A 23228-nucleotide genomic window follows, 5' to 3' on the forward strand; every position below is an offset into this window, starting at 1 on the left:
TGGGTTCTCCTACCACTATGAGAACTAGTAGCTACTTATTATTCGGAATATAGTTCCAGTAGTAGTATTCAAATGATCCTCTATCTCGATATCATAATTCAGTAACTTTACCTAACAAAATATATGAACCAACTCTAGCCGAAATATATCAGACGCAATGTAAACAAAAGGTATATAAAAAGCCAATCATATGTAATAAACGCCAATCGTATCATCATCCACATAATCGCTCTTCTCTACTCCATTCTTGAAAGACGATTTGGAATTTCTCCGCTCCTTCTTCGAGAACCGGCTATGAATGAAGTCATCGATCTCCGTGTCTTCCAGAATTCGCTGGTTGGTGCAGAAGAGCTCCGAGAAACCCACCGATCGGAGGTTTGCTAGGCCGTATTCCATCGCTGTGATTAACGAGCTCGTGCTGAAGGTCACGTTGGCGTCTAGACTTGGGAATCCAAACTCGATATCCTCGAGAGGTAGTGGGGGGTGCATGTGGCTGAGGATATCGAAGAAGGAATCATTGACTAGATCGCCAGGGATACTGAGAGAGGATAATTCAGGGAGGAAAACTGGGATGGCATTGATGGATTCTGGTTGCAGGTTACGGTTGGAGCCGGAGACGATGAAGCGTTTAAGGGTGGCTAGTTGGGGGTTGCTCATTAGGCTGCCAAGGCTGGACATGGAGAGATCGGCGCAGTTCTTTAGAGTGAGGGTAGTCAAGGTGCGAGGCCAAGGAAAGGAGGACATGGGTATGGAACGGTAGTGGCCGCTGAATTGTAGGCGCTGGAGGTTAGGAGGCCATTCTATTGTGGCTGCAGAGTCGTCGTAGGTGGTGATGGAGGTTGAGCGCGGAAGACGAAGGGTGGTTAATTTGCGGAGGTTGCTGATCGCTTTCTTGAGGTTGGGAAAAGGGATTGGATCGCCGACTAGCGATAAGTCGAGGTGTCTGATGTTTGTACATTTGGAGAGAGCCGGAAGGCTGTTGATGCTGTTCTATAGTGTTAGTATCAAGTATCTGAAGTGGGCGAAGACAGACGGAAGGCATGCACAACGAGCATGTTGTTTTGTACTTACGCAAATGAGATCCTTGGGGCCAGAAAGACTTCTAAATTCTCTTTCACCCTTCCCAGCAGTCGTGCTGTCAAACTGTTTGAACTATGATAGACGAGCCCACTGAGGTCCAATTTGTGGACTAGACTGCCCAGATGTATCTTGTTCTTTCGTGCGCCGATCGTCGGGCAGATTGTGTCGGTAAAACTCTTGAAAGCGGTCCCGGCGCTCACGCGCGGCTTCTCATAGAGATATGGGATGGCTACTGAGTACCATTGGCGAGAGACAAGGCAACAGGCATAGAGAGTGGACTGGCGATGGCCATCATCTGCGGCGGCGTAAGAGATAATCTCCACCACAATTTCCGTGGGGAGATAAATCTGGCGTGAGGGCATCAAGGGCATGATGGGCACTCATGAATGCATCAATGCCCATGGCAGGTCGAAATCAAAAGCCCGCCGGCATGAGTGGGGGAGTCATGTAGCTGCCCGGGGCGACAGATATATCTAGTGTCAGTCATGCAAGTTGTGTGGTGGGGAAGTAAAAGGTAAGTGGATGGCGATCAGGAAAATGTGAGGGGAAAAGAAAATGGCGGAGAAGCGAGATGATATCATTCCGCCGATTGCCAGCTGCATCTCCGCCTTCCGCACGCCTCTCCTCCGGCCTGTGCTTCTGCAGCTCCCTGTCCACCGGACGACTCCCATCCGCTCAATTGTATTCGTTCACCGCTGTTGCTTGTTACTCTCCATTTCTACTCATTATATTATACTCTTCACACTTCGAGTATGCGATCGCAGTCTCTTTGGCGCTCCCTTGCGCTGTTGCAGAGTGCTTCCACCCGCTCCTTTGTAAACACTGGTCCGGGCCGACGTGCCTTTCAGACTGCCAATTCCCGCGTCCCCGACTTCGCCTTTGCATTTGAGTGAGTAAGCGAATTCCACCCGCGCTGGCTTAACATATAGTCTGACTGGGGTGTTTAGCATCGATGGTGTGCTGCTACGATCCTCTAAGCCTATTCCCGGAGCCGCCGAATCCCTAGCCCTTCTGAAAGAGCAGAACATCCCGTTTCTCCTATTGACAAATGGTGGTGGGAAACATGAAACGGAGCGAGTGGCGGAAATCAGCGAGAAACTGAAGGTTCCATTGGAACCGGAGGTAATTGTTCAGAGCCATTCGCCTTTTGCGGAGCTTGTGCGCGGGCCAGACGAGCAGAGTGCCCTGGAGAACAAATGCGTGCTGGTGGTTGGAGGAGAAGGCGACCGTTGCCGCCAGGTAGCGCAGATGTATGCAAGCCTATGGTTATCCTATACATTTTGTGGATTATAGTGCTAACAATGGGTTCAGGTACGGCTTCAAGAACGTGGTGACACCCGGCGACATCTACATGGCGAACCCATCTATCTGGCCATTTAGGTCTTTCAAGAGCTACTACGAGAAGATCTCTAAGCCGTTGCCAAATCCAAAGGATCCCAATGACCCTTTGAGGGGGTTGAAGATCGACGCGATCTTCGTCTTCAATGACCCACGGGACTGGGCTCTCGACGCTCAGATCATCACCGACATCCTCCTATCGTCGGAAGGCGTGATAGGTACCATCTCTGAAAAGAACGGTCGGACTGATCTCCCAAATCGGGGTTTCCAACAAGATGGGCAGCCACATCTGTACTTTTCGAATCCAGACCTTTGGTGGGCTGCAGCCTACCACCTTCCTCGTCTCGGCCAAGGAGGATTCCGTGAGGCACTGGAAGGCATTTGGGCTGCAGTTACAGGAGGCCCGGCCAAAGGTGTGGAGCTGAAGAAGACCATCATTGGCAAGCCTTATCAGGGAACGTACGAGTTTGCGGAGCATCAACTCTTGCGCAACCGTGCCAGAGTATTCGGTTCGGATGCCCAGCAGCCTTTGCGAAACGTCTATATGATCGGAGACAACCCGGAGTCAGACATCCGTGGCGCTAACAGCTACCGGAGTGAGCATGGCAGCAAGTGGCACTCGATTCTAGTGCGAACTGGTGTCTACAATGGTGGTGAGCCAGCGTGGACTCCGACGACGATCGCCGATAACGTGCACAAGGCAGTTGAGTGGGCGTTGAAGAACTCTCAGTGGCGGCCTTAAGAGGGAACAGAGTAGACTTTTGTGTTTGTCGTCCTTTTTTGAGCGAGCGTTTGTTGAGTAGACTGCAATTGCATCTGCAAGCATAGCGAATAGACCATCATGTTTGTATCTAGTATAGCAACTAGTAACTATGCAGTGCATTGTTATATAATCATCCAGCATGACAAGCATCCGCATCAGGTGACAGACAGCCCCTCCTAGGGCTTAGGGCTGTGGGCCTCGGACGGCGGGGTGACTCAAAAGAGAAAGTTGGAGCTCCATTCAGGCCGACGGTCTGGTTCCTGATCGCCTTGCTGCTCCCTCCTCTCCTCCATCAACACCTATCCACACACCTTTGACCATGGCGGACTCCGAATTGCCCACTCGGCCCAAGCCCGAAGAAACCCCCGCCGCTGCGGCCGCCCCCGCCGAGGGTGCCGAGACCAGCAAGAGCGCCAGCAAGAACGCCGCGAAGAAGGCCGCAAAGGAGAAGGCCAAGGCTGAGAAGGCTGCTGCTCGTGCTGCCCAGGAGAAGGCTCAGGCTGCTGCTGCCGCTGCCGACGACACCGCCAAGGACCTGTATGGCAAGCTTCCCGAGTCCGAAGATGTCATCGCCGCGACGAGATTCTCCGACATTTCCGACGAGCACTACGAGAAGGAGGTTACCCTGGTGGCTCGCGTCGACAATGCCCGTGTGCAGAGTGCCAAGCTGGCTTTCCTGATGCTGAGACAGCAGGGTCAGAAGCTTCAGGCTGTCATTGCTCTTGCGGAGCCCATCTCCCGTCAGATGATCAAGTACACTGGTGGATTGAACGTCAACTCCATTGTCCAGGTCACCGGTATTATCAAGAAGCCTGCCGTGCCCATCTCGTCGGCTACCCTTAGCAACCACGAAATCCACATTCGCAAGGTCTACATGATCTCCGAGGCCGCCCAGATGCTCCCTATGCAGGTCAAGGATGCTGAGAGACCGCCCCCGGAGACCAGCGAGGAGGGATTCGAGGTTGGTGAGGATGGCGCTCCCATCGTCACTCTCAAGACCCGTCTCGACAACCGGGTCCTTGATCTCCAGACCGAAACCAGTCAGGCTATCACCTGGATCTCCAGCGGTGTGGCTGAACTGTTCGCCGAATACATGATCAAGAGCGGTTCGCGGTGGATCTTCACCCCCAAGCTGGTGGGTGCGGCTACCGAGGGTGGTAGCAACGTCTTTGAGGTCAAGTACTTCAAGAAGAACGCCTACCTGGCCCAGAGTCCCCAGCTGTACAAGCAGATGTGCATTGCTGGTGACATGGAGAGTGTTTTCGAAATCGCTCCCGTCTTCCGTGCTGAAGACAGCAACACCCACAGACACTTGACTGAGGTAGGTCTCAAATACATCACAAAAGCAATAGCTTGCGCACATGTACTGATTTCGCTAGTTCGCTGGTCTCGATTTCGAGAAGACTTTCCGCGGCCACTACCACGAGGTCTTGGAGTTCGCCGAGAACCTCCTCGTCTTCATCCTCTCCCAGCTCAAGGAGCGCTACGCTGACAAGATCGCCATTATCCAGAAGTCCTACCCCAAGGCGGGTGACTTCAAGCTCCCCAAGGATGGCAAGGCCCTCCGCCTGAACTACATGGACGGTGTTGCTATGCTGAAGGAGGCTGGTGTTGACGTCTCCGAGCAGGAGCGCTTCGAGAATGACTTCACCACCGCGATGGAGAAGCAGCTCGGACAGATCATCCGCGACAAGTATGACACCGATTTCTACGTCCTCGACAAGTTCCCGATGGCCGTCCGTCCTTTCTACACCAAGGCCTGCCCTCAGGACCCCCGCTTCTCCAACTCGTATGACTTCTTCATGCGTGGTGAGGAGATCATGTCCGGTGCCCAGCGTATCAACGACATCAAGGAGCTGGAGGAGTCGATGGTCGCCAAGGGCCTCAACCCCAACCAGGAGGGTTTCGAGGACTACTTGTCTGCTTTCCGCCAGGGCTGTCCTCCCCACGCCGGTGGTGGTCTGGGTCTGAACCGCATTGTCATGTTCTTCCTGGGTCTGCCTAACGTTCGTCTGGCGTCCCTGTTCCCCCGTGACCCCCAGCGTCTCCGCCCTTAAGCGGGTGGCTAGAGCTGCAATAGATTACAAGACCTGTATCTGGATACAAAAGAATATAATGGAGCGACGAATTGAATGTTTAGCGTTGTTAAGGTATGAATTTAGCAGTCATCGTAGCTGATTCACCCTAAGAGTTGAATGTGCAGTAGAAACAAGTAGAATGGGAGCTATAATGATTGAAGAGCTAGCCTCTGAATGATGCTATGTTATACAAATTCATGCCTGAGACTCTAGCCTACAACAGCACTAACGATCGCCTAATAGTACTTGATTGTCTTCGCGCAGCTTCAGGCTGATTTCTATTTTATACCGACGCTCCTTAGTGATGGATTTAGTTAAGTAGTCATCAGTATCTACACACATACATTCCAGCTACCTCCCAATATTAAGAATGCTTGGGGTAATAAGTTAGTGCATCGATTACCAACATTAATCCTGCTGGTGTTATCATAGTGGCTCCCCTATAGTTAAAAGTGGCCCAAGCTCCCGGGGGAAACATTGGATCGCCGGCATTTTCTCCGCCTCAACTTTTGCTCCCCAATCCAACCCAACAACCAAACAGACCATGTCCAGTATGCCCGACAAACGCAAACCCTCCGGCTCAGTCACCGGATACTCTCCCTACGCGAAACGTTCCCGCCCCTCCTACGCCGAAGAAGATGACGAAGAAGAAGCCCAGCCAACCGTGACTCCATACGAACGCCCGCGCAACCACCCGGTGTATGGCCAAAAGAGCGCTTTTCCGGGTCTGGATGTCGCGGGAGATGATGAGCTGTTCTACGGGCCTGCTGAAGATGGCATGGAATATTTGCGCATGGTTCGGTAAGTTTGTTTGTCTTTTCTACCCTTTACTTCATCCTTTTGCCTGTTGTATCTTTCTGGCTCTTTTCGCTTCCCGCTTGCTAAATGCCTGCGTGTTTCGGACTTTAGCTCGCGAAAGGCCTCCTTCGGCATTTCTTGAATTCGGCGATGTGATGTGATGTGACGTGGCTCATTATTTTTTTCATTCTGGTTTGTTGTAGATCGGAAGCAAACTCCCTCCCTTTCTTGTTTACGGCACCGCAAACGACGGAAACTCCTGCCGCGACGGAGCAGGCGCAGAACGATGAGGAACTACAACAGCGAGAGGAGGTGAAAGATACATCAGAGCCTGTTCCTGAGGGCGTGGTTGTTGATGGTGTCTACTTCGTTCCTCCTACGTCTACTACCAATACTACTGCCGCCCCTGCTGCGAATGTCGCCAAAGAGGCTATCTCCGACGCCCAATCAAGCTACTACAACCTCCTTCACCACCGCTTCCTTCTCCTTCGATCGATACTGAAATGCACACCCCCTTCCGAAGCTATCGCCGGGCTCGACGAATCCCACCCGATCAGTTTACCGCGACACTCGCGAAACGCGCGCAAGGAATGGCGCCGGTTACTCCTGGCGGTAGACCCGCAGACCGTGCAGCTGGCGTGTATGGATATGGAGAGTGTGCTGGGAGTTCTGGAGATCATGGCGCGCTTAATGTCGGAGAATGTACGGAGTGGGGATGCGCAACGGGTTCGACGCATCGGGGCTTGGGCGTGGGGATTGTTGGGGAAGTGTCGGGATGTTGGGCAGCTAGGGACTGAGGAGGTTGGAGAAATTCGGGAACTGGGGAAGAGAGCTGTGAAGATTCTGAGGAAGATGAGGGAAGAGGATGAGAAGAAGATGCAGGAAGGAGACGGGTCGGATGAGGACGCCGAAGAGGACACAGGGGATAATGCTGCAGAGGGGGAGGAAGGAGCACAGCAAGTGGATGGACCAAGTGACAATCAGGATCACGATATGCAGGATGTGGAGGAAGAGAAGCCTGCTACTGAGGAGGAGCTGGAGGCAGCCAAAGCACGTCTGCAGGCGAAGCTCGCAGGTGGGGAGGACCAACCCACAGTCACGGAGCCCGAGGCTGGCAATGAGGACCCTGCAAATGAAGCGGCGACACAGACTCGCGCCATGCTGGACATGATCATCACGGTCATCGGGGAGTATTATGGACAACGGGACCTGCTGGGAGCACGCGAGCTGTGGAATGGGCCCGAGGCTACCGCATGACGAGGAGATTTGACCAACTAGTTTAGTGAACAAGATACCCAGTAATATAGGACAGTTGAACCCAAATTGATTTCAGTAAATTGAAGCCTAAATATTATTGTCATAGAGTTGTATCCAGGCAACCCCGAAAGTAAGCGGCGACGGACCTTGCGTCATTGTTGTTGATCCGGCGGTGACTTACTTTATTCCTTATCGGCGCATCTCATCCTCCACCGCTTCATCTCTACTCACTCACTCACCTTCTACACTCGCTCCTTAACCCAACTCCAAACAATGCCCCAATAGCTTCACACCACCGACACCCTGAAAATAAACTAGAAACAATGCCTCCCACATCCCTCGAAATCAGCATCCCCACAACTAGCATCTCCGCAACCCAACCCCCCTACACCCTCTACAACATCACCCTCCGCCTTCCCCTCCGCTCATTCACCATCTCCAAGCGCTACTCCGAATTCACCACCTTCCACAACACCCTAGTTTCGCAAACAAACCTCCCACCACCCGCCCCTCTCCCGCCCAAATCCTGGTTCCAGAATACCATCAACAACGCCACCCTCCGCGAATCCCGCCGCGAAGCACTAGAAGCCTACCTCCGCGCTATCAACGAAAGCGAAGATCCCCGATGGCGCAACAGTCCCGCGTGGCGGGCGTTCCTCAATCTTCCTAGTTTGCCTTCGAATAATAATAATAACAATGGCGGGGCAAGTACACGGCTCCACGCGGCAATCACCGACCCCGGCGACTCGGAAGGCGGAGGCATCACGGACCCGATCCTCTGGCTCGATTGCTTCAGGGATATGAAGGGGCATTTACACGATGCGAGACTTTATCTTACGAGACGGGACCAGGAGACCACGCCGCAGCGACAGCATGAGAGTTCGGCGAGGGCGAAGAGCGAGCTTGTTAGGGCCGGGGGGTTGATTGCGAGTTTGGAGAGTGGGTTGAGGAATTTGAGTAACTCTTCTTCTGGAGGTGGAGAGGAAAATAATGCAGGGTCAAGACCAGGAAGTAAACTCGGGCGCAGGAACACAGCCACGACCGCCACGGCATGGAGTGTTAGTGGGAACAACACGCTCGGGGAAGGAGAGATGCGACGACGGAAGGATCTGCTCATCAATGCGAGGAAGGAGAAAGATGGACTGGAGGATCTGTTGAATGCGATGGCGGCGAAGAGTCGGATTGATAGTGCGGTGGCGTCGATTCAGGATAAGGAGGCGTTGATGGGGACGCAGGGGGGCAAGAAGGCGATTCGGTCGTCAGGGAGAGTGTTGGGGAGGGAGACGGAGAGGACGCGCGAGTTGGATAATAGTGGGGTGGTACAGTTGCAGAAGCAGATGATGGAGGATCAGGATGTCGCGGTGGATGAGTTGATGAGGATTGTCAATCGGCAGAAGGAGTTGGGGATTGCAATTAACAATGAGTTGCAGGTGCAGAATGAGTTATTGAATTTGGCAGATGAGGATGCTACGAGGTATGTAATTTTCCCCATCTTGTCTTTTATATTTTTGGTGGGAGGGTTGTGCTGACTTGAACATAGGTTGGGTGGGAAGATTGATATTGGGAAGAAGAGGATTGGGAGAATATCTTGAGTGTGTGGATATGATGGTTGTTTGCGATGTCTATTTTTACTCATGGTCATGATTGATATCCCGTATATTGTTCATCGAAGTTGGTATTATATGTTATGTGTGTTACATTTGGCATGGGATAAGCCTTGTTACTTAGCGCAGGGTTATCGTGAATATTGTACTCTAGCGAGCACAGTCATGCAGCATTGGAGCTTGTTCATTTGTCATTATCGAACTGTTGCCCAGTCCTTAATCGGGGACTAATAGGGATTAATAACGGTCTGCTCACTTAGCAGCCATAGACATAAACGCCTTCGCTTCTTCTTCTCTCACCTCAGAGTGTTCCGACTCCCTCTGTTCAATCAATCCCAACTTACTCCTTCTTAGCAGCCACCACAGCTCCCGTCGATCCCCACCGAGCTCCTCTTTCAACAACTTCTCCTTCAGCTGCTTCAAGAAATCATTATACAGCGCAGGTTCCTCATAATCGATCAGTTCCTCCCGCATCACACCTAGCCCCTCAGTGACCCGATGGTAGTTAGCATCGCCAAGACTATGCCTGATCTGGTCTTCAATGATAGTGCTCATCTGCTTCACTGCATCCTTGATGATCTCGATGTTCTCTGCCTGCGAGAGCGTCTGCTTGAACTCGGGAATTGCGTTGTTGGGTGAGATCTTCGTGCGCTTCTCTTGGTGGAGAAGGGCATCGACGTCGAGACCGGATAGTGGCTTCTCGGTTTCGCGGGTCCGTTTGGTGCCTTTGGTTTTGGGTGGGACTAGATTCATCACTGTGAGTATGATGGGGGCCTAAGAGGCTCAAGGAAGAGATGTACTGACCTTTCTTGACATCTGACACTGCTACTAGCTTGTCTAGGTATTTCTTGGACTTCTCGACGAGGTCATCCGGAGGGTGAGAGAACTTCGTTAGGACTGAGGCTGGGGGCGGGATAGGGTCGTTGGGATGAATGGCACGGTGACGGATTGCGGAATCGATCCGGTGCAGGACTGGAGAGAAAGAGTCGTCTATTGGGAGAGATTCCGTCGGGTCACTTTGTACAACGTCAGCAGTGAAGTTGAGATTACTTCCAATTCTTCTCACCCGTTCTCGTCCATATCGGTAAGCTCCATGCTTTTCACGTATTTGTCCATCGCTTTCAACAGATCGTCGTTGGGTAGGTTTCGATGCTGTGTCACCACTTTACCAGACACTGTGATGACTCTGTCGAGTGGAGGGAAGCGGTACGTTCGTACGTCTTCTGCGAATGGCAGCTGCGCTTCGAGGAGACACTCGTAGTCGGGTTCGATTGATGGCGCAAGCACGACTATGACAGGGGGTTTGTTCTCCTTTAGCACCATACGGGCAACAGCGTACGATTCCAGCTCGAACAGCGCATGTATAAAAGAGGAAAGAGCGAGTGCTGCCTTGTCATTCGCGCGCTGCGCGATGATGATGTTTGTTGTCGACATGTGCATGTATCGATCATACTAATGGCAAAACCCACTTAGCAGCATAATGACAGTTATTGAAGGTAGAACTCACCCGATCGCTTTGTATGAACCCAAGAAGCTCGATAGCCGCAAATGTCTCTAGGGTGGTGATATTCTCATCCGTCTCGCTAATAGGGACCAATGTCCGCCCGTACTCATAACCCTTGGCAAGTTGCTCTCGATCCACGTCCCTCACCCCTTCTTCAGTAGTCCCATCGTCAATTTGGTAGGACCTGTTGTTTCGAACACCCACAAGGGAACTACCTTCCTGCGAGCCGGCTGCGGCCGCGGCCATTCCCATCTCCTCTTCGTTACGTACTGTGAACTGACTAGCCGACGGAGCTTTTGCAACGTATGTCCTGTAGTAGCGCTCCACAGGGATCCGAACTGCAGTATCATATTCTGCGGGGTTTCCTAGTTGCAAATGGCCCTTGAAGCTTGCTGTTATCCTTGTGGTTTTCACACGAGGCGTTTCCAGCTCCGCAACAGCTTGTTCTAGGGTTCCATAGGCTCCATCGCAGTCTTCGGCAAGACTACGCAGGAGTGTTTCATTTTCGGCCTGTAGCCATTGTTATTATCAGTTTAGAGCATATGGAACGAAGTTAAATACCTTTCGCGGATCTTTATCTTCCTCTTTCACCCCATATTCAGGATCATCAAAGTCCGGTCCCCTGCAGCATGTTAGTACCCCGATTCTCTCAGTGTATCAATCGACACTAACAGAATAATAAGTTCAATGTTATCCTCCTTAATCTTCTTCGTTATCTCACTAAGATTATCCGGGTTCATCGGGCCCTGCCCATTAGTAACCAGGACAATCCTGCGCTTGTACTTCAGTTTCTTGCACTGAGTGATAATCATCTGAATCGCGAGCACAAGTGCAGAGATAGCTATATTCATCGGCTCAGCCCCAATCACTCCAGTTCCATACAAGAATATTAACTCACCATCTCCCTTATTAGTCTTGCTAGGCTTTATCCGGTCGCTCAAACCCCGGATATCCGGCATAAGGAACCTATACTTCATCAGCGAATAACCAGAGGATCAGCAGACAAAAATGAATCATACTGTTTAATCCCAGACAAAACCGAGATATGCGAATAATCAGGATCATCCTCCAACTCATTAGCGGTTTCTGGACGTTCCTGCATTAGCCCCGACCAGCAAACTACAACTACCAACTGTACCCGGGAGGCTAGTCACTCACCATCTGTCCTGAGCCCAAGAATACCGATCAAAGCCATTTTTCGTCCAGTGGCCACCTATCCAAAACATAAGCTTTCATGTATGATACGATTCTCAAGAATAAGGATCTCACCGTCCCTGTAATACGATCCCAAACATATTGCATCGCCCAGTCGAGATCCGTCACTTCGCGACCATGACGCCGCTCCCCCATGGACTTGCCGCAGTCCACGATGTAGACAGTTGCCTCTTTATCGGCCATTTTCAGTATGAACGACTGAGATTATCGATGGAATCAGATCCATTCGATGCCGCAGCTGGCTCGACATAAAAGGGACGAGCTCAAGGCAGAAAGATGCACTCTGAGTAGGCAGACGCGTGATATTTCCCGATTGGGAGCGGGCGGGACGCGAAAGCACATGACATCATGCTGTGTGTGCTTACTAAGAGGGCATGCAGTGGGCACCTTATACTCCGTATTGCTTTATTACATGATTTGTGATACAAGTCTAGTGATTTAAATTGCAGAGTAGCTACGTTATGGGAGGTCCTTTTTTAGCGAAAAAGAAGTGACACTGCAGATACTAACATGGGAGTCTGCGCATTGTATATCTCAAGTAAATGTAGTGCACAATTTTATATATGACGGAGCCGCTATGAATGGGTATTATTGTTCTATCGGACAGGCTATATTGACATAATAACTTTGATATACTAATCGACATTTGAAGGTTATATGATAAATCAGTTATCTGCCAAAGCTTAGTCAAGCCCTAATTGTTAAAATTTGCTGCGAGTAGTGCGTGAATGTCTATATTGTTTAAAGGGGTCTTGCGAGCCCAGACACCCAGGGCAAATTGGACATTTACCGATCTGATCATTTCTCCAAGTTTTCAAGTACGGCAAGTCTCTGATTATTTTCTTCAGTACTCCATACATATCTCAAACAGAAAAGCACTTCGTGCCCGGTCAATTGTCCGAATTTAGTGGATACGCTGTGGATTGGGGATCCAGTGCTCCGTTCTCAAGTAACAGCTCCACACCCTCATTGTTTCCTGCCTTGTAAGCAATGTCCATTGGAGTCCCCAGACGTTCATCAATGCGATCAATATCTGCACCCCAAGCAATTAATTGCTCAGCACAGCTTCGATGGTAACGACCACAGCAGGACTTCCATTTACGAGCCATGACTGCCGCCAACGGGGTCCCAGTAAGTGTACATGATGCATCAACCTCCGCATTTTCTGTCAGAAGCAAATTGACTGAGCCGTGGAAGCCACCCGCCGCAGCTGCGTGCAGGGCTGTTCCTTGTTCGCTTGACTGCAGAGAAACCTGGGCGCCATAAGATATAAGAATCCTGAGTGCATCCTCATCTCCTCTGGCGGCGGCACGGTGCAGCAGCGTCTTGCCATCTTTAAAATGTCGTGTGTTCACATCGCCACCTTGGCTGAGCAAAAACGAGAGCATTTCCATAGAGAGGGGTAGAAACTGAGAAAGGATGCTTGTGCATATTTCCGTGCGATGCATATCATTCTTGGCAAACAGGTCAATTAAGACACGAACGGACTCGACAACCTCAAGATGGATTGCTGCCTCAAATGGCTTCCTGATCAGATGAGCTGCTTGCGCATCGTTCTGTACAAGCATTGAAATGACGTCTGCGTATTCCACAGATTCAGACTGTCCAGTCTCACGTATTTCGTGTTCACAATGTATATGTAAGCGGTTATAATGTGCAGGATCTTGCGAGGTATGTCTGCAGATAGCGATTTGTCCAAAACGTGCCCAGCCTCGACCAGAGCAGCCAATGTCTTGCGATAGCGAGGCGGATCCCCATCATAGAATCCGCAACAATAAGGACTCATTTTACGAATAGCAAGGCTAATCGCCGTGTCACCGCTTTCGTTGCGCATCTTCGGATCAGCCCCGTGTAACAACAAAGCTTTAACAATCCCAGCCCTCCCATCTTCAGCGGCCTGGAGTATAGCATCCGGCCAGTTGTCGACCGTGAAGTGTTCAAGGATCAGCTCAACAAATTGTGTATATCCTTTCAAGCATGCATGGCAAAAAGCTTCGTGAAACTGCTCAGCCCTGAACCCTGAACGAACTGCTTGGAGGAGTAAAATCCTCTGGACTTCATGCTGTCCACGATCAAGACTGGTTTTCAAGGCAACCGTAAAGGTCTGGTGTTTGATGTGACCCCAAGGATCATGAGTAAAGAGAAGCTTGGCTATATGTGAATTTCCTTTGTAACACGCGGCTTGCATAGGACTGCTGGTGTTTGTCTCAAAATCGAAGTCACTGTTATGATGGCCTTGTTCCTGCATTGGGTATAGAATGCCTTGAACATGAAGGTCAGCTCCATTGTCCAGGAGAAAAGTCACTGCTGATTCGTGTCCACGATAGGCAGCGAAATGAAGCGGGGTTGCAGTCAGACTGCTGTCATCAGTAGGTGATCTTCCTTCAAGCTGCTTTGAATCAGGGAGCCCAGTTTCTGGATTGACAAGAGACCCGTTGTCCAGCATGAGTTGCATAAGACTAGTATCCCCATTCTCACTGGCTCGACAAAGTAGGGTATTGCGCACTCCTGCGCCACGATCGAGTAAAGCCTCGACTACTTCACGACGTCCATTCGCACATGCGACCTGTAATGCAATATGAGTATTTGTATCAACATTTGATCCAGCACTATCAATATCTGCTTTCGCATCATGATGGAGAAGCATCTTCACTATTCCAAGGTGCCCGTTAGCCGAAGCCGCATGCAGCGCCGTACCAATGGCCTTCCCTTGTGCATTCATGTCCGCTCCTTTCTGCAGCAGTAGCTGGACAACTTCAACATGGCCTGCACCGCAAGCAACCTGAAGAGCTGTACCGTTAAAGCCCCCTACATCATTTATGTTGGCTCCTCGATCAAGTAAAAACTGCACAACTTCAAGTTTACCCCGCTTAGAAAAGACTTGAAGACACGAGCCAAAATCCGTCCAATGTCTATCAATATCGGCACCATTAGAGAGTAGTATTTCTGCAACGAAATACTGCTAACCTTCCAAGGCTGCGTGCAATGCGGTACCTATCTTGGGCTTCACCATGTTGATATCAACCCCATGGGCTAGGAGACACCTGACTGTAGGAGTATGCCCCCAAAATGCTGCTATCTGTAGGGCTGTATAAGGATTCTCCGAATCACACAAATTACTCCCCAGAGACCCTGAATAAGCACTAGAATTATCATAATGTGGACCCTCCAATAGTAGCGTCTCCAACAAGGCCACATCATTCCGCTGAGCAGTAATTTCGAGGGGCCCCAGATAGTGCAGAGTATCCAGTCCTTTCACTTCCTCCTTAACGTTTGGAAGCGCATCCCTGGGTTGCCATAGTACAGTCAGGGATGGCGAATAGTCCACATAGGCAAATGACAATCCTCGACTTTGCGAAGGCAATCTTGCACCTGCCTCAAGAAGCCTTTGCACAATGCTCTGATGCCCAGCGTACACCGCAGCTCTCAGAGCACTATGGTATCTCCCTCGAGGCTTTTCCAAAGAATCTTTAGCTCCGTGATGAATAAGTAGCTCCACAGCCTTTTCATGTCCTCCAAAAGCAGCAGCTTGCAGTGTATCACCGAAATGGCCTCCACGTCCCCGAACATTAGCTTTGTAAGCAAGAAGGAGCGACATTATCGCTAGACTGCCGCGGCTTGCAGCAGCCTGAAGGGCATCTCCCAGCTCCTCATCTATTACGTTTGGATCTGCACCCTTCTCAAGCAGACATTTTGTGATCTCGAAGTTGTTGATAATGACAGCTGCGCGAAGGGGAAACCCATATCGTCCTCGGAGCTCAATATTAGCTCCAGCATCAAGAACTAACTGTACTATTGACAGTCTCTCACTTGCAATAGCAGCCGCGAGGGCATTTCCAAAGAGACCCTTTTCCTCGTTAATATCGGCACAGCTTTGTAATAGCAGCTTTGCTCTCCTCATTTTGCCCCCTGCGAGGGCTACTTGAAGAGGATCAGGCCTGATTTTTGGAGTAAAGTCTCCAACTTCCCCTGCCATAAGCCGCTGGAAAACTGAAACATTTCCTTTGAAAGCTGCGGTTTCTATGGCATCATCAAATTGCTGCTGTGTAGTAAGCTTGACCCCAGCATTAAGCAGGACTTCTGCAATTGGATTGTTATCACCTGCCAAAGCTGCCTGCAGGGGACTGGAATATTCACCCCTTCTGGGCACAGAGGAGGTGGCGCCATGATTGATCAGAAGCTGCACTATCTCTGTCCACCCCCCAAGACACGCCGCTTGAAGTGCATCCCCGTACTGAAATCCGGGGGCGTCTATATTGGCTCCCATGTCTAGGAGCTTCTGAACGACCATGATGTGGCCACCACGAGCTGCCAGGTATAGCCCAGAGCTCCCATCTTTGTTTGTCTGGTTCACATCCAAGTCTTCAACAACGTCGTCATCCTCAAGAATTTCCACGAATCCAAAACAGCATATCAAAAATAGCGGTGTTCGTGGAGTGCTTATCGAGGCATCGAGCTTTCTTTCATTTGTAGATTTCCAGCTAGAACCGCCTTCTCTCTGCTGTAGCTCGAAATTGTCCAGCCAATCATCAAAATGCTCTTCTTTCGTAAAGAAGTCCGTGAGAGAAGGAACAACCTTGGCTCGCTGGGGTGCAAACCCAAGGTCCTCCACGTGGGACGGCCAATAGTTTGTAGCATATTTGAGAAACTCATTCTCAACACAATTTTCACCCAGATATGCGTCCAGACACGCCAGAGCTATGCTGTAGGATACTTCTTTACCGCGGTAGATTTCAAGGGATTCAAGATATCTGTAGATGCGTCAGCTGCTTATGACTTGGCTTCAGGCTGATATAATGATAACTACTCTCGAACTGTCGGATGAGCTAGTCTGAATGTATTGGTTTCGTTATCTATCACCGCCAAACCGCAGCAGTAGTCAATAATGGTTCGGGGTTGCAGATTTGACAAGCACTTTGCCGAACGCGCTACGGCGATGAGGAAATCTGGGATAGGGAGCATTCGTTTTGCACCCAGAAGCCAGTAAAACGTAAATCTAGCCACTTCTCTGGCAGTTTCCTTCATTGACTCGATTCGGCAATGAATGGCGGCATAGGATCGACCAAGCGTCGCAGGTAGAGATTCCAGAGCTACATAAATACTCTCCAGGTCTTTAACTCGTGAGGTATCACTAATACACTCTAATTGCAGCGACACCCATAGAAACCTGTAATCTTAAGTTAGAGAGCTATTCTTCAGACGATCTTGGTGCCACCCACATTCCTTGTGCTCCAGTATTAAGTGTCTCTTTCAGGCTCTTCTCCAGCTGTTGTAGTTTATCGCTTGCCTCGCTGTGTAAAACGGCCCACCTTGACATAAATCTACTCACATGGAGATCAATGAAGTGTTTAAGATCATCTTCAGTGTCGCGCGGTGTCATACAAAGAGTCCGTTTGTGTCTGAAACCAGTAGCGATATCCTCTTCGTATCGACTAGAGACGAAAATTTTAACCAGATCGCGACAACTTTGACGCATTTCTTCGAGAGATTGCTGCAGTATGGTGCGCTGCTGTGAATCACATTCATCAAGAGCATCGATAATTAGCATGATTGGGGCTGACTGGCCAAGCTCACACAAAAGCTCAGTACACCTTTCTACAGACAAAGCAGCTGGCCCTTCACCATAATATGTTGCTTCTTGTAGAAGTTTCCGATACTCCTCGACGACTGGGGTCCTCATCAGGTCCTTGCTGACGGATAGAGAAAGTTGCTTCATGAGTGACCGGAGTATCTCCCGAGCATCGCTACGCTCTGGTTCAGCCGGGTTTGTCGAGCAAAAAAAATGTACTATCGGCAAAGAATGCTGTACTTTGCTAGCCTGAAGGCGTAATTGCCGTATAACAGCAGCACTTATTTGTATTAGTCAAGAAATGACGTCTTCAATCCCGGACTAAGCACTCACGCGATCTTGGATTTTCCGCAGCCAGCTTCTCCCTGTCAGTTCAATCATGAAAACTTGGGATATCGTCGTTCAATCACGTATCCCGTGCAACCATAGCACCTCAGAGCTACTAGAATCTCTCCAAGCCTGAAATTCAGGGTGACGGAAAAGCCATTCTCCAGAGCCTGGCATCAGTGATGCTGATGCCTCACGATAATGTTCCTGAGCTGGGACAGGTGATATCCAACGCAGGATCTGGGCTCTCTCGTTGTCTAAACCTGTGTAAGTATGCGAGAAAGCCTATGTCATGCAGCCGGCTAATACCTTTCAAAGATCTATGAAGGTCGGAAACTTGATCCACCACTCGTATTAATGGCTTATCCAGGTCCAGGAGGGCCTTTTCTAGTTTTGTTTTCATATCATTGACCTGGTCCGCCGTTGATGTGGCTATAAGGATGGTGTGTAAAACATTTGTCTCGATATTACCTAGGTCTGAAATGAAGTTAAGTGGAGACGAATCTCAACTCTGGAGTTATAGACTCACCTTCGCTGTCGGCGAGCCCCTTCTGAATCAGGAACTGTTGCTCGGCAATCTGTATCTCCTTTGTGCAGTGTCTAAGATCGTCTTTAGATATAAAATTGACCGCACGTTCTAGTTACCGAAAATCAGCCCTCGAAACACAACAAAACCAAGTCTCGGAACATACTCATTCGTGAGCACTGATAGTACTTCCTCGCCAGAGACAGAAATTTCAAGACCGCTGTATAGCACTTGACGATTTCATCTTGCAAGGCCTGCCTCGCTTCACTCAGTGCAGAGTTCTTCTGATAATATAACCCTTCGAGTATTCCACCCCGTGCAATCACTCTCACGGACGTCTCCAGCCCCTCCACAATAGCACCGAAAGTATCGATTCCGTTCAGAAACAGCTGAAGCACAAAGCGCACTCCCGCCCAAGGAAGTGCCGCATGAACTGGGTCATAGGAAACGACGACATCAACCACGCTGGCAAACTTGTTCACGCAGGCTACAATTTTCGCGCACACATCACGGATGATGAGCTCCTTGCCACCGATGCTGATGGTCGACCACTTGTGGCGCTTACAACGATCGCGCTGTGTTTCGATTGCAGTGATAATATCAGCTAATGTCTTTGAGACCGGTGCCGATGCAGTGCCTGACGTGCGGAACATGCGCTGATCTTTGTCTGGGAGAGCAGAGAGGGCTCTCGCCCAGAGGGAGGTGGTCATTCTACATAAAATTGCTGGCTGATAGCAACTCTTGTGGTAGGTGCGTCGTGGTATTTGAGGAATAGATGTATGCGGAAGGTATAGGCTTCAAAGTTGGTCCAGAATGTCGGGCAGAAATGTGGCAGCTAGGATTGATAAGGGACGGTGGCCGACAAGGCTGAGAAGGGGTCGAGCGGGGTTGCCATATTTGCTTATGCAAATGCTTATTTCTGTCATGATACATCGTTCGCTGTGTGAAGCTGTATTTGCAGCGTACTATAATCAACTATTACGGCTAAGATATACGTAGTTACCAAGACAGTGTAAATCAAATAGGGCTATCGGTTTGCCGGTGGCAAGCAATTGTATTAACGTAAAAGGAACATCGATTAGCAGTGCTAGGCAAAGGGAACATAAACTTGCTTATTATTCTATTCTGGAATTGACCGGATTGTAAGTGAGTTAATTCTCTGGCTATGCTAACAATCCTTTGCTGTGGCACTGAAGAGTGAGTGGTTCAGGATCCAATGGAAATTGATAGTAGCCTTACTGTATTTCTGACAAATTTGTGCTAACTAGAAGAAACACTAGTTAGTATATTCTATTTATTTAATGACTACTGTGTGAAAGTACTCCTTTCCATATTCATTACATTAGATACCTGATCACTGGGTCTCCTGCGTTAGTTTCCTCTCATACAATGAGAATTTTAGCAAGTTGTCAAATGCATCCCATTTTGATTGCAACAGCAGTGGTGGAAATTCGGTTCTATTTTTGTGTATGATATGATAACTGTAGTAATCAAGGGGTCTTGCGCCATTGCATTCCATACAGGTGAGTGTGGTATGTTCGCCCCAAACACAACTAGATACAAGTATTACTATCCTAATCATTATCCCTTAATGTACAGACCTCCATATCATTCAGCAGAAAAACCATACCTCATATCTCCTTACAGCCAACTAACCCAGCCCAAACCCCTCAAAACACAAACCCCTCGCCATCCCTTCCGTAGTAAACTCAACGCCTTCCTCCTCCAACATCCTTTTCTTCATCCCCACACCATCTTTCGCTTTCTTCTTTCCCCCTCCCGATGCCTCAGCACCCGAGTACCCTACCAACAGCTTCCCGTTACCACCTAGCACCCGATGACAAGGTACCTCCGGTGCAAACGGGTTCAGACGCATCGCAGCGCCGACTGCTCGTGGACTGGTACCAATGTGCTTGGCAAGCGCAGCGTAGGTGGTCCAGCGGCCTGCGGGGACGGATAGCAAGGCAAGGTAGATTTCACGGCGGTGTGAGGGGAGGGTGGGGTGTGTGGTTATTTTCTTGATCATTTTTGTTTTGGTGTCTGCCGTTGTTGTTGCCGTTGCTATTGGTTGTGGAGTAGGTTTCTGCTGTTGTTCTTGTGGTTGGTGTTGTTGCACTTGGGTTAAAGCCATGGTTACAGGTTCAGTTCGCTGTTGGTATGTAGTATTCGGCGGACTGTATGAATGAATGGTGATAACTGCCGTTGTTTGTGTGAGGATGTTATATTTAGATAGTGGACAGGGGCAAGGATGTTGGTTTCTTTGTTTGTTTGATGTTCGACCGTTGAAGGATGGATAAGGTACGGAGCACAAAATATGTTGTGTTGGTGTGGGATGTGATGACTTTTCTTGTCCTCTCCCGTTTGTTTGTGATCCTTATCGGATGCAGATGTTGGGTGATGGCGAGATGATGAGATGAGATGAGATGAGATAACCGGACTAGGTACCCGTTCTTCTTTGTTTTGTGTCCGAAAGTTCACTTGATAGGGAACAAAGTTCGGTGATGAAGGGGTACAAATTACTGTTTTTGTTGGGTTAGTTTAATATTCTTTGTATTGTGGGTAGCTATTTTTATATTTACGGTAACTGATCACTCAAACAAGGACAAAGTGGTTTGAGGTCTGGGGGGTAGTAGTACTAGATGGATGCAAAGTACAAGGTGGCACAAGCGTTTGATGCTACTGTCAAACGTTCTTTATATGCAGAATCGCAGAGCGAGAGTTGGTCTGGAACTTGACTCCGCAACGTTGTACTCGAATTGACGAATCGGGTGGTTCCGTGCACATGACTGCCTCCATTCCTGACTGGTGTGGCACTGCATGCTTCCATGGTTTGGAGAAAGCCAGCCATTCTATGATTCGTCTCATTCATGATTCTTTATGCGTTTGGATATGATGGAATTGCAACGCTCACCGGGATGGCAGCGGGATGGAATCTGATGCGATGCATTGCTGTTAGGCCAGTCCAGACTTACCGCGATGGTGCACAAACGTTGCCTCTGGTGTCACACCAATAACCATAATAAAAATAACTCCAGTGTCAGTTAGCACAGTTGCAGGATTACTTTGTCGGTTCACCATTTTGGTGGTTTGAAAGACGGGATATGCGTTTCATCCATAATTGCTAGGGGAGTGTCAGTGTGCCGCAGGCTGAGGTGGGGATTCTACTGCGGGACAAGGACAGTTATATGCCGATATGTTTGAGTTAGCTACGTCTCACTGTTCCACCACCCGATGTGATTACCTGCGGCACGGGCGTGGCGAGAATTACACTGGCTTCCTTGACATTGCCGTTGCGGATACTAGCGTGTTTCTCCCGAGTAGACAGATGTTGCATGTTGTGACATCTTGAAGGTAATGTATTAATAAACTTGTGACTGGTACACAATGTCTATGTGTATAAGGAACCAAATGAAAATGGTATATGCCAAAAGGAAAATGAATAATAATGAAGTCCGGAACGCCATACCGTCCGTGGGTCATCGACAACATGAAGAAGCATAAGCATAAGCATAGACATGAGAAGCATAGCGGACATAGACGGACGTAAAGTGCCATGGGTGAACACCCGGCAACAAACAGAAGGGTATATTCAACAGCATCATGACGCAAAGGGTATAAGGCAAGGTAAAAGCATCATGACACTAATCAGTTCGCGATCGCTTGGTCGTCCGACGCTTAGGAACGTCCCAGTGGTGAAACGAGCGTAGGTGTTCAATCAGATGGTCGCGACGCGGAAACCCATTGCCATCCTTGCGTAGGCATTCTTGTACCGGGCAGTCCTGAAACACGGGGTTGTGGACACTGGTGTGATGCCGTTTCAGGTCGGCGGGACGTGTGAACGCCTTGCCGCAGTCGCGGCACGAGAAGGGTTTGACGGGTCTAGACAGGTCGATTAGATTACGGTCGGAAATTTTTCTGTTAGGGCGGAAGCCATACCTAGAGTTGTCTAATGCGTCGCAAGTCTCTTCCGGAGAGTATACGACCTCGGTGCTGGGAGTGGTGGATTGCGGCGCAATCCATTCCCCGCCCGATACAGGCACTGGAGGTGTTTGTGTTTGAAGAAAAGTGTATGCTTCCGGCGAGTACATAAGAGAAGGAGTGAAGTTGTAGTAGGCGTTGAAAGGGGAGGAATTGACGGATGAGGTGAAGGAGGTGGATTCGTAGGAGGATGGTTCGAAAGAGGGTTGGGTCATGGGCAGATCGGTCGCCGCCATGGTGTACATGGTGTTATCGAAATATCCGAAAGCCGATTGCATGGAGTCATCACTGCTTTCCGAATAGGATCTTTGTTCTAGAGGAGGGCATGATGGAATGCTGTGGTGCTGCGGCGGAAAGGTCAGTTGGGAGTTGACGCGCGAGGGAGCGAACGAGAGAGGTGAGGAGAGGAGGGAAGAGTGGAGACGGATCGAGACCCTGATGATCGGGGAAAACATACCATTGCAGTGGAGGCAAACATGATGTAGTGTGGGATGAGGGGGAAAATCAATTGGAAGGAGGGACAGGACCAGCAGCTCAATGGCCGAATTGTTCTGGAAGAAAAAAGGAAGACTTGCCTGGCCATCGTGACTGGGCCCCGGGTTTTTATAACCACATTTTTCTTCAATTCTTTGATCCAGGTCGACCTACGGAATACGTCGCACTTGCATTAGGCCAGGACGGTGGTCTCCACCATGGAGCCCAAAACCGCCAAAGCCAGACGGTGCTAAGCAACACGAACGCACCCACGGCGACATCATCAGGTGAGCCCGCTCCTATGATCTTCCACTAGGAGTCCGCGCAGATTGGATGGGGGAGGCCGGGAATGCAGGAGGAATCGCAGCCAACACACAGCCCCCCCGGCTCTGGGCGTTCATTGGCTAAGATGAGCCACGAAAGTGAAGCAATCCTGGCTAGTGCTGACGCTAGAAACGCCGAAGAAGCATTCGAAACTTCTTCCAGGCTTCCAGAGGCCTTCCATGGCTCTGATTGGAAGAGACCGAGTCTTGGGACGGAAAATAACCAGCGATGGTGTCCACTCCGGGCCGAGAGAGGAGCCAGACGAGCCAGACAAGGAAGACGGACTGCCTGTGTGGCCTGCTGAAGAAGGAAAAGGACCGGAACGAGGGTCTGCGGTGACACGACAGCGAGACCGCAATATCGTCATAGGGTGCGATCCCCCACAACGACAAA

General features: G+C 49.9%; 10 protein-coding genes across 10 annotated transcripts; 4 read left to right on the plus strand and 6 right to left on the minus strand.

Annotated features, from left to right (window-relative positions):
• Positions 1-54: 54 nt before the first annotated feature.
• BDQ94DRAFT_4892 (F-box domain protein) lies at positions 55-1588 on the minus strand. Its single transcript, XM_026775887.1, has 2 exons — positions 1072-1588; positions 55-985 (listed from the first exon to the last, which is right to left on the minus strand). Exons 1-2 carry the CDS (start codon positions 1449-1451, stop codon positions 187-189), a joined length of 1179 nt encoding a protein of 392 aa, XP_026632388.1. The 5' UTR covers positions 1452-1588; the 3' UTR covers positions 55-186.
• A 118-nt stretch (positions 1589-1706) lies between these two features.
• Positions 1707-3299, plus strand: BDQ94DRAFT_132953 (putative HAD superfamily hydrolase). The gene is made up of 3 exons (XM_026764171.1): positions 1707-1969; positions 2028-2330; positions 2392-3299. Exons 1-3 carry the CDS (start codon positions 1833-1835, stop codon positions 3158-3160), a joined length of 1209 nt encoding a protein of 402 aa, XP_026632389.1. The 5' UTR covers positions 1707-1832; the 3' UTR covers positions 3161-3299.
• A 75-nt stretch (positions 3300-3374) lies between these two features.
• On the plus strand, positions 3375-5350 carry dps1 (putative aspartyl-tRNA synthetase Dps1). The gene is made up of 2 exons (XM_026764172.1): positions 3375-4502; positions 4561-5350. The coding sequence occupies exons 1-2, from the start codon at positions 3501-3503 to the stop codon at positions 5236-5238; spliced, it is 1680 nt and encodes a 559-aa protein (XP_026632390.1). The 5' UTR covers positions 3375-3500; the 3' UTR covers positions 5239-5350.
• A 453-nt stretch (positions 5351-5803) lies between these two features.
• On the plus strand, positions 5804-7314 carry BDQ94DRAFT_165088 (SIP1 domain-containing protein; the record flags this gene model as incomplete). The annotated part of the gene is made up of 2 exons (XM_026770199.1): positions 5804-6055; positions 6334-7314. The coding sequence occupies 2 exons, from the start codon at positions 5804-5806 to the stop codon at positions 7312-7314; spliced, it is 1233 nt and encodes a 410-aa protein (XP_026632391.1).
• Positions 7315-7637: 323 nt separating this feature from the next.
• BDQ94DRAFT_165089 (Qc-SNARE protein) lies at positions 7638-8906 on the plus strand (the record flags this gene model as incomplete). Its single annotated transcript, XM_026770200.1, has 2 exons — positions 7638-8788; positions 8855-8906. The coding sequence occupies 2 exons, from the start codon at positions 7638-7640 to the stop codon at positions 8904-8906; spliced, it is 1203 nt and encodes a 400-aa protein (XP_026632392.1).
• Positions 8907-9006: 100 nt separating this feature from the next.
• Positions 9007-11954, minus strand: BDQ94DRAFT_4914 (ATP-dependent DNA helicase 2 subunit KU80). The gene is made up of 10 exons (XM_026775893.1): positions 11692-11954; positions 11581-11635; positions 11442-11508; positions 11321-11388; positions 11095-11263; positions 10984-11044; positions 10426-10932; positions 9985-10370; positions 9723-9934; positions 9007-9661 (listed from the first exon to the last, which is right to left on the minus strand). The coding sequence occupies exons 1-10, from the start codon at positions 11818-11820 to the stop codon at positions 9171-9173; spliced, it is 2145 nt and encodes a 714-aa protein (XP_026632393.1). The 5' UTR covers positions 11821-11954; the 3' UTR covers positions 9007-9170.
• Positions 11955-12527: 573 nt separating this feature from the next.
• Positions 12528-18769, minus strand: BDQ94DRAFT_176918 (ankyrin repeat-containing domain protein; the record flags this gene model as incomplete). The annotated part of the gene is made up of 10 exons (XM_026772779.1): positions 12528-13238; positions 13268-14583; positions 14632-16388; positions 16445-16804; positions 16857-17486; positions 17540-17564; positions 17617-17790; positions 17843-18010; positions 18063-18170; positions 18226-18769. 10 exons carry the CDS (start codon positions 18767-18769, stop codon positions 12528-12530), a joined length of 5793 nt encoding a protein of 1930 aa, XP_026632394.1.
• Positions 18770-19414: 645 nt separating this feature from the next.
• Positions 19415-20700, minus strand: BDQ94DRAFT_132961 (MGMT family protein). The gene is made up of 2 exons (XM_026764173.1): positions 20639-20700; positions 19415-20578 (listed from the first exon to the last, which is right to left on the minus strand). The coding sequence occupies exon 2, from the start codon at positions 20188-20190 to the stop codon at positions 19711-19713; it is 480 nt and encodes a 159-aa protein (XP_026632395.1). The 5' UTR covers positions 20191-20578; positions 20639-20700; the 3' UTR covers positions 19415-19710.
• A 687-nt stretch (positions 20701-21387) lies between these two features.
• BDQ94DRAFT_132963 (C2H2-type zinc finger protein) lies at positions 21388-22658 on the minus strand (the record flags this gene model as incomplete). Its single annotated transcript, XM_026764174.1, has 2 exons — positions 21996-22658; positions 21388-21938 (listed from the first exon to the last, which is right to left on the minus strand). Coding segments are annotated over exons 1-2 (731 nt in total), but the record flags the coding sequence as incomplete, so codon positions are not given.
• A 54-nt stretch (positions 22659-22712) lies between these two features.
• On the minus strand, positions 22713-23218 carry BDQ94DRAFT_132964 (uncharacterized protein). The gene has a single exon (XM_026764175.1). The coding sequence runs from the start codon at positions 23200-23202 to the stop codon at positions 22909-22911; it is 294 nt and encodes a 97-aa protein (XP_026632397.1). The 5' UTR covers positions 23203-23218; the 3' UTR covers positions 22713-22908.
• Between the last annotated feature and the right edge of the window lie 10 nt (positions 23219-23228).

The sequence above is a fragment of the Aspergillus welwitschiae genome (genome assembly GCF_003344945.1).
Source record: "Aspergillus welwitschiae strain CBS 139.54b unplaced genomic scaffold BDQ94scaffold_1, whole genome shotgun sequence".
NCBI classification, from domain to species: domain Eukaryota; kingdom Fungi; phylum Ascomycota; class Eurotiomycetes; order Eurotiales; family Aspergillaceae; genus Aspergillus; species Aspergillus welwitschiae.

Excerpts from the sequence above, each read along its gene's own strand:
- BDQ94DRAFT_4892 (XM_026775887.1), bottom strand. The coding sequence starts at position 1,451 with ATGCCCTTGATGCCCTCACGCCAGATTTATCTCCCCACGGAAATTGTG. Across the intron at positions 986-1,071 it reads GCCCCAAGGATCTCATTTGC|CATCAACAGCCTTCCGGCTC; the intron begins GTAAGTACAAAA and ends ACTATAGAACAG.
- BDQ94DRAFT_132953 (XM_026764171.1), top strand. The coding sequence starts at position 1,833 with ATGCGATCGCAGTCTCTTTGGCGCTCCCTTGCGCTGTTGCAGAGTGCT. Across the intron at positions 1,970-2,027 it reads GACTTCGCCTTTGCATTTGA|CATCGATGGTGTGCTGCTAC; the intron begins GTGAGTAAGCGA and ends TGGGGTGTTTAG. Across the intron at positions 2,331-2,391 it reads TGCCGCCAGGTAGCGCAGAT|GTACGGCTTCAAGAACGTGG; the intron begins GTATGCAAGCCT and ends CAATGGGTTCAG.
- dps1 (XM_026764172.1), top strand. The coding sequence starts at position 3,501 with ATGGCGGACTCCGAATTGCCCACTCGGCCCAAGCCCGAAGAAACCCCC. Across the intron at positions 4,503-4,560 it reads CCCACAGACACTTGACTGAG|TTCGCTGGTCTCGATTTCGA; the intron begins GTAGGTCTCAAA and ends TGATTTCGCTAG.
- BDQ94DRAFT_4914 (XM_026775893.1), bottom strand. The coding sequence starts at position 11,820 with ATGGCCGATAAAGAGGCAACTGTCTACATCGTGGACTGCGGCAAGTCC. Across the intron at positions 11,509-11,580 it reads TCTTGGGCTCAGGACAGATG|AAACCGCTAATGAGTTGGAG; the intron begins GTGAGTGACTAG and ends AGGAACGTCCAG. Across the intron at positions 10,933-10,983 it reads AAGATAAAGATCCGCGAAAG|GCCGAAAATGAAACACTCCT; the intron begins GTATTTAACTTC and ends CAATGGCTACAG.
- BDQ94DRAFT_132961 (XM_026764173.1), bottom strand. The coding sequence starts at position 20,190 with ATGGCTTTAACCCAAGTGCAACAACACCAACCACAAGAACAACAGCAG.
- BDQ94DRAFT_132964 (XM_026764175.1), bottom strand. The coding sequence starts at position 23,202 with ATGACGATATTGCGGTCTCGCTGTCGTGTCACCGCAGACCCTCGTTCC.